Source organism: Natator depressus, chromosome 24 (assembly GCF_965152275.1).
Source record: "Natator depressus isolate rNatDep1 chromosome 24, rNatDep2.hap1, whole genome shotgun sequence".
In the NCBI taxonomy this organism is placed as follows: Eukaryota; Metazoa; Chordata; order Testudines; family Cheloniidae; genus Natator; species Natator depressus.
Window position 1 is genome coordinate 13,218,100 of NC_134257.1, and position 13,157 is coordinate 13,231,256.

At 66.6% G+C, this 13,157-nt stretch overlaps 1 protein-coding gene across 1 annotated transcript in view; it reads left to right on the forward strand.

Annotated features, from left to right (window-relative positions):
• Positions 1 to 13,157, forward strand: part of KMT2B (lysine methyltransferase 2B) — a 34,652-nt gene that overhangs the window by 20,579 nt on the left and 916 nt on the right. The window contains exons 10-36 of the mRNA XM_074939021.1: positions 270 to 368; positions 976 to 1,089; positions 1,337 to 1,483; positions 2,099 to 2,194; positions 2,322 to 2,439; positions 2,768 to 2,881; positions 3,298 to 3,482; positions 4,016 to 4,108; positions 4,261 to 4,368; positions 4,612 to 4,685; positions 4,816 to 4,937; positions 5,344 to 5,450; positions 5,749 to 5,886; positions 6,276 to 6,434; positions 6,656 to 6,776; positions 6,962 to 7,040; positions 7,524 to 7,678; positions 8,082 to 8,300; positions 8,609 to 10,016; positions 10,296 to 10,394; positions 10,486 to 10,583; positions 10,860 to 10,997; positions 11,226 to 11,300; positions 11,596 to 11,773; positions 12,035 to 12,142; positions 12,354 to 12,437; positions 12,741 to 12,870. Coding sequence (XP_074795122.1) covers positions 270 to 368; positions 976 to 1,089; positions 1,337 to 1,483; positions 2,099 to 2,194; positions 2,322 to 2,439; positions 2,768 to 2,881; positions 3,298 to 3,482; positions 4,016 to 4,108; positions 4,261 to 4,368; positions 4,612 to 4,685; positions 4,816 to 4,937; positions 5,344 to 5,450; positions 5,749 to 5,886; positions 6,276 to 6,434; positions 6,656 to 6,776; positions 6,962 to 7,040; positions 7,524 to 7,678; positions 8,082 to 8,300; positions 8,609 to 10,016; positions 10,296 to 10,394; positions 10,486 to 10,583; positions 10,860 to 10,997; positions 11,226 to 11,300; positions 11,596 to 11,773; positions 12,035 to 12,142; positions 12,354 to 12,437; positions 12,741 to 12,870 — 4,566 coding nt within the window. The remainder of the gene's footprint in view (positions 1 to 269; positions 369 to 975; positions 1,090 to 1,336; positions 1,484 to 2,098; positions 2,195 to 2,321; positions 2,440 to 2,767; positions 2,882 to 3,297; positions 3,483 to 4,015; positions 4,109 to 4,260; positions 4,369 to 4,611; positions 4,686 to 4,815; positions 4,938 to 5,343; positions 5,451 to 5,748; positions 5,887 to 6,275; positions 6,435 to 6,655; positions 6,777 to 6,961; positions 7,041 to 7,523; positions 7,679 to 8,081; positions 8,301 to 8,608; positions 10,017 to 10,295; positions 10,395 to 10,485; positions 10,584 to 10,859; positions 10,998 to 11,225; positions 11,301 to 11,595; positions 11,774 to 12,034; positions 12,143 to 12,353; positions 12,438 to 12,740; positions 12,871 to 13,157) is intronic.

A 13,157-nucleotide genomic window follows, 5' to 3' on the forward strand; every position in this document is an offset into this window, starting at 1 on the left:
CCTTGTTCCATCCAGGCCTCCACATGACTGGCACAGCTCTCACTGGCTGGTTCCAGGACCCGTGTCCTGTTTTCTGCCCTCTGAGCCAACCACTCTCCTGCTTTGTGGCTGGATCAGAGCCCGCCCCCCCAGGAGTGGAAAGGCCATGTGTCCCTTCCCTACCCCCATGAGCCAGCCAGTCCCCTGCCCTGGGGCCAGATGGGAGCTGATGCCCCCTAGAGGGTGGAGGTCCCCTGCCTTCCCTGCCACTGACTTCCTTCTCCCCCCAGGACACACTCTCCTCTGGCTCGTTCCCTTCCTTCCCCAACGGCTGGAACGGGAAGCAGAAATCCACTGACGGGGTCCACCGTCTGCGTGTTGACTTCAAGGTGAGGGGGCAGCGCTCTCTGGTCCCCAGTGTTGAGTAGAATCCACACCCAACTTGGCCCTGCTGCGGAAGGGGTGTCGGCACTGGCTCCACATCTCGGCGTGAGCCTCCAGCCCCCTCCCCTTGAGGTGCTGAGGACACAGGGCAGCTCAGTCCCACATGGGTGGTGGGGCAAAGGAATTAAGCCCCTTTCTGGTGCTGGAGCTCCCCCGCCAGGCAGGGCTGGAGGAGGGGCTGGCAGGGGGGTGGAGGTGGTCGGGCCCCTCTGGAGGCTGGCAGGTTGCCACCCCCTCCCTCAGGTGTCCCACCACTCCCTGCCACCCGTCAGGTGTGCCCAATGGCTGCACTGGGGGTGGGGAGGCTGGTCCCCGTGCTTCCCTTTTGAGCTGGGAGGCACCGCTGAGGAATTTCCAGCCTGTGCCCCACGGTGTGAGGGTCCCCTCTGGCCTGCCCACTTAAGATCCTGTGGGGTGGGTGGGAACAGAGGGTGGCATGGCTCTGTGCCCCTGGCTGCGGCCCCAGCCTGTGTCTGTCTCCATGGTCCCAGCCAGCCGTCTGTGGCCAGGGCGAGAGGCTCACAGCTGTGGGGTGGGCACCATCTCTTGCAGGAGGACTGTGACTTGGAGAATGTGTGGCTGATGGGGGGGCTCAGCATCCTGACCTCTGGACCTGTCACAGCCCAGCTCATGTGCCTGCTCTGCGCCAGCAAGGGCTTCCATGAGGTGAGAGCGTGGGGCCCGGATGCCGGGGTTCTCTCCCCGCTCTGGGGGCAGGGGGTGCTGGGAGCCCAAACACGGGGGTTCCCCTTCTGCTCTGGAGGTGGGGGGAGTCTAGTGGTTGTGGGGAGGGCTGGGAGCCCAGACATCGAGTTCTCTCCCAGCTCTGGGGGCAGGGGAGCTGGGAGCCAGGACTCCAGGGTTCCCTCCTGGCTCTGGGCGGAGCCATCTCATCAGCCCGTTCCCTCCCCAGCTGGTGTTCTGCCAGGTTTGCTGCGACCCCTTCCACGTGTTCTGCCTGGAGGAGGACGAGCAGCCGCAGCGGGAGCAGGAAGAGAACTGGTGCTGTCGCCGCTGCAAGTTCTGCCACGTGTGTGGGCGCAAGAACAAGGTCTCCAAGGTAGGTGCCCTGGCAGGAGGTTGGGGCCCTTCCCGCTAGGCAGCGTTAGCTTGTGCCCTAGTGTGGCGCTAGGGGGCGCTGTGCTGCAGGGAGCGGGGGTGGGGGGCTGGCCCCAATGCCTAGCATTGAGGTCCGTCCTCCCCCTGCGCTGTACACCCACCTCCTGAGTCCTCTGGGTTCTGTACAGTTCTTTGCCGCCAAAAGCCAGGTGTGAACCCCAGTGTCCGGTCCGTTAGTCCCCCTCGGGTGATTCCATTCTGCTCCCCGAAATCACCCACGTTGGCAGCGTGACTAGGGCTCAGCTTTCGTTCCTGCCCAAACCTGGTAATGCCAAGCAGCTGGGAATTCCCAGCAGGACTGTGTCTTAGTGCCAGGTGGGGGGTCCCTGGGTGACCAGCTACTCACCCGACCCCAGAGGGTGCCGGGCGAGGGGCCCTGGGTGACCTGCCCCACCCGAGAGTGGGCTGTGCCTCAGTGCCGGGTGAGGGGGCCCTGGGTGACCAGCCCTCGGCCTCACCCTGAGGCAGCTGCATCTCAGCCCTCTCCATCCTGGGGTGGGGCAGGGGGAATCCATCTGTGTCTCACGCCTGCCTTCTCCTTTCTGCCCTGTCACAGCCACTGCTGGAGTGTGAGCGCTGCCGCAACTGCTACCACCCGGCCTGCCTGGGCCCCAACTACCCCAGCAAGCCCATTCGCAAGAAGAGGGGCTGGGTGAGCACAGGGGCAGGGCCATGCCAGCATGGGGAGGAAGGGGGCAGGGTCTATCCTGGGATCGGCAGGGTTGAGGGGTTGTGAGGGAGGGGTTTCTCCCATACTAACGCTCTTGTTGGCTCCCCAGATCTGCTCTGCCTGCATCCGCTGCAAGAGCTGTGGGGCTGCCCCAGGGAAGAACTGGGACACAGAGTGGTCCCATGATTACAGCTTCTGCCCCCCCTGCTCCCTGCTCTATGACAAAGGTGTGTGTGTGGTGGGGAATGGGGCGCAGGGCCTTTCTCCTCTATGGGATGCAGGCTCCCATCCAGCCCCAGGGTGGGGGGCTGGCTGGCTCAGGGGGGTGGGGAATGGGATGCGGGGCCTTTCTCCTTTAGGGGACGCCAGCTCCCATCCGGCCCCAGGGTTGGGGGCTGGCTGGATAGGGGCAGCAAGGAATGGTGCGCGGGCCTTTTCCCCTCTAGGGGACACAGGCTCCCATCTGGCCCCAGGGCAGGGGACTGGCTCGGAATGGGGCCTGTTCCCTCTGGGGGTGCCAGCCCCATGTGCAGCACTAACCCCTCTGCTCCCCAGGTAACTACTGCCCCATCTGCTCTCACTGCTACGAGGACAACGACTACGAGAGCAAGATGATGCAATGCGCCAAGTGCGAGCACTGGGTTCATGCCAAATGTGAGGGGCTCTCAGGTCAGTCTGGGGACTTGTCCAGTGAGCTGCGCTGGGTGTCAGGGCTGGCCCTCCCAGCTGGGGAGAGCCCTGCCCCCTGCAGCACAGTGCCCCCTAGTGCTGCCCTGGGGCTTTGGTGCTGGTCTTGCCAGCTGGGGAGAGCCATGCCCACCTGCAGCACAGAACCCCCACAGTGCCCTCAAGTGCTGCCCTGGGGCTTCAGGGCTGGCCCTGCTGGCTGGGGAGAGCCATGACTCCTTTGGCACAGCACCCCTAGTGTGTCCCTTCGGTATCTGCAGCACACCCCTTTTGCCTTGGGCTGCCATCTTAGCCCTGGCCCTGCTTTACTGGCCATGGCTGGCCCATGCACCCCCTGCCTTCGGGGTGGAAGGCTGCGTGGGGCTGGGGCTGCCTGACCTGCTCTGCTCTCTCCGCAGACGAGGACTACGAGATCTTGTCCAGCCTGCCAGAGAGCGTGGTCTACAACTGCCGGCCCTGCTCTGGCAGCGACCGGGCCAAGTGGCGGGATGTCCTCACCTCGGAGCTGCGCAAGGGGCTGCGTAACGTGCTGCAGGGAATGCTGGCCTCCCAGCACGCTGAGCCCCTGCTGCAGTGCGCCCAGGTACGGCCCTGCGCCCCGGAGCCAGGAGAGACCCCGCCCCCTGGCTCCCAGCCCCTGCTGCAGTGCCCCCAGGTACAGCCCTGTGCCCTGGAGCCAGAAGAGACCTCGGCCCCTGGCTCTCGGCCTCTCCCTGCGCTCTAACCCACTAGTTCCCACAGCCCTCCCAGCTGGGAGAGACCTCAGCCCCCTGGCTCCCAGCACCCCCTGGAATCCATGAGTGCCCTTACTCCTCTCAGCTGGGGGTAGAACCCAGGTGTCCTGGCTCCTAGCCCCCGTTAGTCCATGTTGTTGCAGTGACACTGTCTGGTGCCCCCCCCTCCTGGCAGCTGGCTGGGAGCTGATCGTGGGGGCGTTTCTGGCTGTAAGGCACACAAGGCCCATGCCAGGTGGATCAGTCCCTGCCTGCGGGGGGACAGACCCTGGTCTGGGACAGTGGAACACAGAGGGGGCAGGGTACAGACTCTGGGGAGAGCAGACCCTCCCCCACCAGCGACCTGTGGCTTTCCTGGGTGCTGACCCCCATTTCCCTGCAGTGCTGCCCAGATGACGGCGTGAAGGTGCACCGGCGACCCTGCAACCTGCGCACCATCAGCAAGCTCTTCGAACAGGGCCACTACAGCTCCGTGGTGAGGGGGCCGCAGGCCGTGTGGGGCACAGATGGAGCATGAGGGATGGGCAAGGGAGGTGGGGGACAGAGCAGTGCAGGGGGGCTCAGAGGGGGCAGTGGGCAGGGTGGGGCAGTGGTTAGGCTCTGCCCCCACGGTCGCTCTCCCCCCAGCACGGGTTCAGCGAGGACGTGGTGGGCATCCTGTTGCGGCACCTGGAGGAGCATGAGGGCCTCGAGGAGGAGCAGGGCGGTCCCTCTGCCAAGGCGCTCTACATTGAGGTACCGCAGGGAGCATGAGGGGCAAGCATGGTGTGCGTGCCAGGGCACTCGGGGGGCGCTGCATATGGGGGGCGAGACAGGATTCTGGTTGGCTGGGCCCACTGTGGGTCTGGTTGGGGGCGGATGCTGGGCCCCCGTGGCGGTGGCTGGGGGGCAGCAGCAGTGGGCGGGGTGGCTGGGGGGCCCTGTGGATGTGGCAAGCGTTCCCCGGTGCAGCCCCCACCACTTGACTCTCTCCTGCAGCTCATGGCGCGCTCGTTCAGCTGGTTCAACGCGCAGGACGCCAAGCGCTGGCAGCGGCGCAGCTGCCTCCCCAAGTGAGTACTGGGAGGTGGGGGGGGGAGCTGGCAGCAGGGACACTGGGGGGTTCTGGGAGGGCTTGGGGTGACTCCCAGGGCCCCGGCTCCCCTGCCCTCACGCTGTTACTCTGCCCCCCCCCCCCCGCAGTGGCATGCTGCCTGACGCTGTGCTGCCCCCGTCCTCCGACCACATGTATGCCCAGTGGCGCCGGCCCGAGGAGCCCAGCGCCACAGAGAATGGCCAGTTGGCACCCGGAACCATGGGCACCTGTGAGTACAGGGGGGCTGGGATCCAGGACTCCTGGGTTCTGTCCCTTGCTCTGGGAGGGGAGTGCGGTCTGGTGGGTTAGAGTAGGGAGCTGGGAGCCAGAACTGTGTTCTCCCGGTCTCTGGGAGGGAAGTGGGGTCTAGTGGTTAGGGCAGGGTTGGGCGAGTGGTTGGGGGAGAGGACTCCTGGGTTCTGTCCCTGGCTCTGGGAGGGGAGTGAGGTCTGGTGGGTTAGATTGGGGGAATGGGGGCTGGGAGTTGGGCCAGCTGCTGAGTTGGTAGGGGCGATGGGGGAAGGAAGCTGGTGGTCACTCTCCATGTGCATTGTTAAGACCTCTCTCCTACGCCCCCACCCCATCACCACCATCGGGTCTCTGCCCCCAGCAGCTCTCACCCTCTCTCCCTGCAGGTGGGAAGGGCCAGGAGGTGGCGCTGTCGAAGCAGGGGCTGGGCAGCGGCACTGAGGACAAGCGTCAGTGCGCCCTGTGCCTCCAGTATGGGGACGCCCCGTCCAAGGTAAGGCCTGGCCCTCCCCAAGGCTGCGCCAGGGCTTGGGTGAGTCATCAGCCCCCAAATGCATGGCCTTGGGCTGCTGGGGTTCCAGGGGAGCATGGAGTGTGGGGCTTGGACACCTGGGTTCAGTCCCCTGCTCAGGGTGGGGGAAGTGGGGGCTAATGGTTACAGCAGAGGGGGCTAGGAGCCAGGACTCCTGGTTCTGTCCCAGGTCACTGCTGGAGTTTTTTGCCCTTTGCTCCCCCTCTGGCTGGTGATGGTGATGCTGACCCTGTCCCTCTCGCTCTCCACCCCTCCCCAGGACGCAGGGCGGCTCCTGTACATCGGCCAGAATGAATGGACCCACGTCAACTGCGCCATCTGGTCGGCCGAGGTCTTTGAGGAGAACGATGGGTCCCTGAAGAACGTGCATGCTGCCGTGGTGCGGGGGCGCCAGATGGTGAGGGGGCAGGTCCCTGCAGGCGGGGGGTCGGCCTCGGCTGAGTGAGGGGGCGGGGCTGAGGCTCAGGGGGAGCGGGTGTGTCTGCCTTTGGGGCAAGGACTGCCACTCTCCCATTGAGGTGGGTGGTGGGGCCTGTCTGCCACTGGGGGGTTGGGGTGGGCGGGGCTGAAGCCTTCAGGGGTGGGGCCTGTCTCCTGGTGGGGGGCAGGGCTGAGGGCCTGGGGCGGGGCCTGTCTCCCCCTGTGGGGGTGGGGCTGCTGTTGGCCAGTGTGGGGGCAGGCTGAGGCCGGGGTGTGGTGGGGGGTGCCTGAGGCCGGCTATTTGCCCTCTGCACTGGCACAGGCCAGGCTGCGAGCGCTGCCCCCTTACCCCCGCTGTGCCCCCAGCGCTGCGAGCACTGCCAGCGCACTGGCGCCACCGTGGGCTGCTGCCTGTCGGCCTGTCTCAGCAATTACCACTTCATGTGCGCCCGCCTGCGCTGCTGCACCTTCCAGGAGGACAAGAAGGTTTTCTGCCAGAAGCACACGGACCTGCTGGATGGGACGGTGAGGGGCCATGCCGGATGCACCTGCGGGGGGGGTGGGGGCTGCGAGCCGGGCGGGTTGGGCTTTGGGGTGCTACTCCCCTGGAGATTGAGGGCTGGGGCCCCATGGTGTGTTTGGGGGGTCCCTATGGCCAGGCTGGCCCTTACGGGGGGTCCCCGCTAAAGTGCTCCCAGGCAAGGGGGTACTGCCCAGCTGCTGACCCATACCCCCACCCGCTCCAGGAGATTGTCACCGAGGACGGGTTCGACGTGCTGCGCCGGGTCTACGTGGACTTCGAGGGCATCAGCTTCAAGAGGAAATTCATGGTTGGCCTCGAACCCGACACAGTCAACATGATGATCGGTGAGTGCGGGGGGGCTTCTCCCTTCTAGGGGGCGCCAGCTCTCATCCAGCCCCAGAGCGGAGGACTGGCTGACTGGGGAAGAGGCGGGCAGGGAATGGGGCATGTGGCCTCCCCCTCCAAGGGGTGCCAGCTCCCATCTGGCCATAGTTGCATGCGGATGCCCTCACCTCATCTCCTATTGTAGGTTCCATCAAGATAGACAGTCTGGGGCTGCTGACGGACCTGTCGGAGTGCGAAGGACGCCTCTTCCCTGTCGGCTACCAGTGAGTATCTGACCCCCGGCGCGGGGCTTCCCCGGCTCCCTGCCCTGCGGTGTGTGCGCTACAGGGATGACCCCCACCCCCCCGCCCTGGGGCTGCCTGTGTACCCCACCCCAATTTCCAGCCCCCCATGCCCCTCTTTGGGGGGCTAAGCGGGCGGCTGGGGCGATGCCAGAGCAGCCGGGGAGGGTTGAACTACCAGCACAAGGGAAAGGTGGCAAGGACGCATACGGTGCCGAGCCAATGTCGAGACCCGTCTGGCCGCAGGCGTCCAGCCCGTGGGACGGTTCCCTGGCAGGCTCATTGCACTCACTGGCCGCACCAGGTGGGGTAGGGGCAACCTGTGGAAGGAGTGACCTGGGCTGGCCACCTTTCTGGGAGGTGCTTTAGCCAGATACCTGCGGCTGGGCTTGGGGTAGGGGTGGAGTCTCTGGCTTGTGCTGTCCCAGAGCTCAGGTGGCTCTGGGCTGTGCCCTCTCCTGCCAGGTGCACTCGGCTGTATTGGAGCACGGTAGATGCCCGGAGGCGCTGCTGGTACAAGTGCCGAATCCTGGAGTGCCGGCCCCAGCCGAACCAGAAGGAGCCAGACCCGCTGGTGGGGCAGGAGGAGAACCAGACCATCGTGCACAGCCCTACCGCAGGTGAGGGGTGGAGTGGGGGGCTGACCCGGTTGAAGGGGGAGGCACTCTGCCACCATACAAGGGGGCTTTGTGGGCCCTGCACAAGCCAGGCGTGTTCTGGGTGGGGGCTCCCATCCTGGGGGGCGGGGCTGTCCTTGGTGCACCAGCCCCTGTGTCCTGCCTGGGAGCTGTCCTCTCACCCTGGCAGAGGATAAAATACCCGCTGCTGCAGCTAGGGGAGACTCCTTTCAGCTCAAAGTGCAGTGTTATGTGTGGCTGTTCCCCTGCTGCCCTGCCCCAGAGGTGGCTGCATTTCCGTGCCAGGTGCATGTTCTGGTGCTGTCTCCAGGGCCGTGCAGTCGGCTCTCCGTGCCGTAGGTGGCTCCTTGCTCTACCTAGCATGTTGTTTTTGCTCCCATTTCAGACGCTCACCTCTGGGATCTGCACCTCCCGGGCGCAGCGCCTGCCATGCTGGCACCAGAGTGCCACTCGCCTTCCTGCAACCCAGGGCCCCTGCCTCCCCCTGAGCCGGCCGCCACTTCCGTGCCCCGCTCCTTGGCTGGAGCTCGCATCAAAGTGCCCAACTACTCGCCGACGCGCCGGCCCCTGGCTGGGGTCTCCTCCCGGCCGCTGCCGTCACCCGGTAAGTGCCCCCTGGGGGCAGGGCTGGTAGCCCTATGGTGGGGAGGGAGAAGGGTGGGCTGCTGCTCGTGGCCTGGTCTCTCAAAGGATTCTGGGAAACAAGCACTGTGTGTTGGGTGGTGGCGGGAGGAGTTGTGGCCTAGGGGGTTCTGGGATGCACTGTTTGGGGTTTGGGATTGGGGGCAGTGTTGTGGGCCAGGGGTTGTGAGATACTTTCTGGGGGCTGGTGGTCTGATCCTGCCTGGGAGGGGTGTGCGGGGTCCCCCCAAACCCGGTGCCAGCATCTCACCCCCCGTTTTCCCCCCTCAGGCAGCACGTCGTCCATGGCCCACCACATCCTGACGGTGGGCGACCCGGACTTCACGCCACTGCGCCGCCCCCGGCGCCACAGCCCCCTCTCGCCGCCGCCACCCCCGCCCCCGCGCCGGGCCCCCTCCCCCCCGCGCCCCACCAGGACTCGGCCGCCGGGCCCCACCTCTCTCAGGGCAGGAGCCGCTCCCCCGGGGAGCAGCCCACAGCACCCCCCTACCTCAGTCAGGTCCGGCCCACCTACCTCCCCCCCGGCGATCCCCTCACCCCCCGGCGTGCCCCCCGAACTGGCCTTCGATGAGCTAAACGTCTCGGACCTGGAGTTCGACGACAGCCTGCTGGATGAGCCCTTCCAGGTGGGGGGTGAGGGGCGGGGGCCCTGTTCCTCGCCTGGCCTGCCCCTGGCCGGCCCCAGTGACGAAGACGAGGAGGAGGAAGGGGCTGGGGGGACCGGACGCTACTTCCGCTTTCCCCGCACGGTGGTGACACGGGAGCTGGACCTGGCGCCGTACCCACTGGACCTACCGCTACCCCACATCGACCAGCTGGATGGGGTGGACGATGGGGAGGGTGAGGGGCGGGGTGCCAATGGCAAGCGGGTGGAGCCAGGGGCGGAGCAGGGGTCAGCTGGCCCCGCCCCCCCGCCCGAGGACCTGCCCTCGGAAATCGTGGACTTTGTGCTGAAGAACCTGGGCGAGGGCAAGGCCCCGGAGCCCAGCGTGAATGGCAGCGAGGCAGGCCCCGTGCCCGAGCCGGCCCGTGCCTTGGGCTGGGTGCCAGGCAGCCCGGGCGTCCGGGTGCTGGGACCCGAGGCGCCCGCCCCGCCCAAGCCTGGCTCCAAGGTCATCCTGGTCAACAAGCTGGGGCAGGTGTTCGTAAAGATGCAGGGCGGGGAGGAGGCGTTGGCGGGGGGCAGCCTGGAGGGGCCGGGTGCCCCCGCCAAGCCAGGCCCGGCTCTGCCCCCACAGCCCCCAGCCAGCCTGGGCACAGTGATCTTCCGTGCCGCAGCCCCGCTGGGCGTGGCCAGGAGCCCAGTGCCCACCTGGACCATCCGAACGCCTGTTCTCAGCATGGTGCCCATGATGAATGTGCTGCGGCCACCAGGTGCTGGGGGGCAGCTCACCCTGGGCCCCTCAGCCCTGGTCACGCCCTCACTGGGGCTGCCCCAGCCGTGCCTGCTGCAGCGCCTGGCCCTCAACTCAGGCCTGCTCCACCTGCCTGTCCCCCCACCCCAGCCACACCCCCACCAGCTCCCCAGCAGTGCCAAGAGGGTTTCTGCCGTCGCTGGTGCCCACCCCAAGAGGCCCAAGCTGGAGGAAGATGAGGAGCCGCTGCCCCCTGCATTGCCAGCTGGTGCCCCTGACAGCCAGAGCAGGAATGGCCTCGCCAGCCCCCCGCAGGGCCCCAGGTAGGTGACCCCAACCCCATAAGCTGTGGGGAGTAGTGCATTCTGGGACACGGCCGCCCAGTACATGTCTCCCTGTAAGGACATGTCAGATCTGTGCCATGGGGTGCCTCAGCCACCCCCCCCCCAGCTCTGCCAGTACCCCTCAGTCCTGACCCACAGCCCCCTCCTGTCCCAGCCCTGGGCTCCCCACAACCTACCCCGCTCTGCCAGGGCCCCTTGATCCCAACCCACAGCTGCCATTGCCTGCCCCCTAAGTCCACTGCTGTGCTGGCATTGTAGGCCCGGCCGGGTGCGGATGAAGACCCCCTCGGTGAAGAGTGTCCTGGAGCTGGTGGCGCTGAAGGAGCAGGCGGAGCTAAGCGATGGGGGCAGCACGGGGTGAGTGTGAGCCCTGCTGGCCCCCCACCCTGCCCCACCTTCGCGGCCGGTGGCTTGTCCGTGCTGAGCTCTCTCTGCCTGACCCCTGCAGGTCACCCTCGGATCCCTCCCTCGTCCCGGAGTGCAGCCCCCGCATGCCGGATCCCAGCCTGGAGCCTCCGCCAGAGCCCACGTGGCACCGCTACACAGGTACTGGCCTGGGCAGCCAGTGTGGGGAGCGGGACTGGCATGGCGCTGTGCAGGGCGATGGGGGGCGCTGTGCCATGAGGAGCAGGGCTGGGGGGGTTGGGGCATCATGCCATGCTGTGAAGGGGTTTGGGGGATGCCGTGCTGCAGGCCATGGCTGGTAGACAGAGGGGAGCCTGGGATTGGAGCAGGGTGCCCGTCCCTAATTGTGGGAGGTGTCGTGGAGACGTGAGCCAGGGCCAGCTATGCTCTGCCCCGCCCCATTCTCTCTGCCCCCAGGGGAGCTGTCCAGCTCCGACGAGGACGCCCTGTACTGCGAGGATAAGGAGAATGAGGCGCCACCCAAGAGCCAGCCGCACCTATGCTTCGAGATCAGCAGTGAGGATGGCCTTAGCGTGCAGGCTGACAGCATTGACGGTATGGGGCCTTTCCCCTCCAGGGGATGCTGGCTCTGAGCAGCCCCCATGGGAGGGGACTGGCTAGTGGGGGAAAAGGGACATTGTGCCTTCCCCTCCAAGGGGCACCGGCTCTGATCAGGCCTCAGGGAGGGGACTGGCTGGCTTGGGCGGAGGGAGGGGTAGGGAATGGGGCTGTGGGAGTGCCAGGCAGCCCAGGGGCTCATGCTCTCCCCTGCTCTCTCCCCAGGTGCCTGGAAGGCCGTGATTGAGAAGGTGCAGGAGGCACGAGCCAATGCCCGCCTCAAGCACCTGTCATTTGCTGGTGAGTGTGGGGAGCCCTGGCCTAGGGTCTTGTGGGTTAGAGCGGGGGGCTGGGAGCCAGGACTCCTGGGTTCTCTCCCAGCTCTGGGAGGGCAGTGGGGTCTAGTGGTTGGAGTGGGCAGAGCTGGGTACCAGGACTCCTGGGTTCTCTCCCAGCTCTGGGCGGGAGTGGGGCTCGTGGTTGGAGGGGGGTGGGGGAAAGGGGCTGGAAGCAGGACTCCTGGGTTCTCTGCCAGCTCTGGGAGGGGGCGGGGCTCAAGGCCATGCGGGTCTCTGATGCCTGGGGGTCTCCCCAGGCATGAACGGGGTGCGCCTGCTGGGCATGCACCATGACGCCGTCACCTTCCTGGTGGAGCAGCTGCACGGCGCCAAGTCCTGCCACAAGTACAAGTTCCGCTACCACCAGCACGAGGAGGAGGAGGAGTCCCTGCCCCTGAACCCCAGTGGCTGCGCCCGCGCCGAGGTCTACGTCAGGTGGGGCCGAGGGGACGTGGACCTGGGTGCAGCAGGTCCGGTCTCAGGGAGCGGGGGAGACCCCCCGGAATTGGGAATCCACCCTGGGGTGAGGATGCCATTGGGGGTGGGACTTGCGACCTGGCTGGTAGGAGGGTGAGGGGTCTGTCAGGAGCGGGGTGGGGGTTGGTGGGGGGTGCAGGGTTGATCGGGGTGGGGATGCGGGTGGGAATGGGGGAGGGGTCGATGGTGCTTTAATCCTGCCCCCCCCCCCCCCCCCAGGAAATGCACCTTTGACATGTTCAACTTCCTGGCGTCGCAGCACCGCACGCTGCCCGAGGGCGGCACCTATGATGAGGAAGAGGATGAGGTGCAGCTGAAATCCACCAGGTAATGGAGCGGGGGAGGGGCTGGGAGCCAGGACTCCTGGGTTCTGCATCCTGCTCTGGGAGGAGTTTGGGGGCTAGTGTTAGAGCAGCGGGGCTGGGAGCCAGGACTCCTGGGTTCTGCGCCCAGCTGTGGGAGGGCTGCCCTGTCTCTATTGGTGGGGGCCCTGCGTGGGCTTGGTTCTGATGCGCTCTGTGTCCTGCTCTCTCCCCAGGCGAGCCACCAGCCTGGAGCTGCCCATGGCCATGCGCTTCCGGCACCTCAAGAGAACCTCCAAGGAGGCTGTGGGCGTGTACAGGTAATGCGCCTGCCCCCCCCCCCCCCCCCCAAGCCCATCCCAGGGCCCAGCACATGGCCCCGCTCTTACACGGCATGTACAGGGGGGCAGAAATGGGCATCTGGCTACAGCTGGCGCCCCCACTCACTCTGCTGCTTTTGCCCTGGGGACGCTTGCTGTTGGCTTGCCCTGCTCCCTGGGGCACCTCCCTGTGGTGCTCGGCTAGTGCTGCCTGCCTTCCCCTCCTCTCCCCTCCCTGCAATGCGCTGCCTCTGATCTCAGGCCTGGCTCCTCTGCTGACCCTGTGGTATCCCCACCCCCCAGGTCGGCTATCCACGGGCGTGGGCTGTTCTGCAAACGCACCATCGATGCGGGTGAGATGGTCATTGAGTACTCGGGCATCGTCATCCGCTCGGTGCTGACTGACAAGCGTGAGAAGTACTACGACGGCAAGGTGCGGGGGGGCTGGGCTGGGGGAGCTTCGCTGCGAAAGTCTCAGTCTTGGGGGTGGGGGGAGGTTGTCAGCACTAGGGGAGCAGGAGGTGGGCTGCTGGGACCTGGTCCATAGGGGCTGAGGGCAGGAGGGGGCTGCTCTTGTGGGGCAGGAGAGGGGTAGGTGGGTGGAGGTTGGTGGCTGTGGGGGTTGCGGCGAGCGGGTTACCAGCTTGCGGGGGCAGGGGTGGCTGGGGGCAGGAGAGGGGCAGCTGTGGGGGGTGGGGTTTGCTGGCTCAGGGGGTGCGG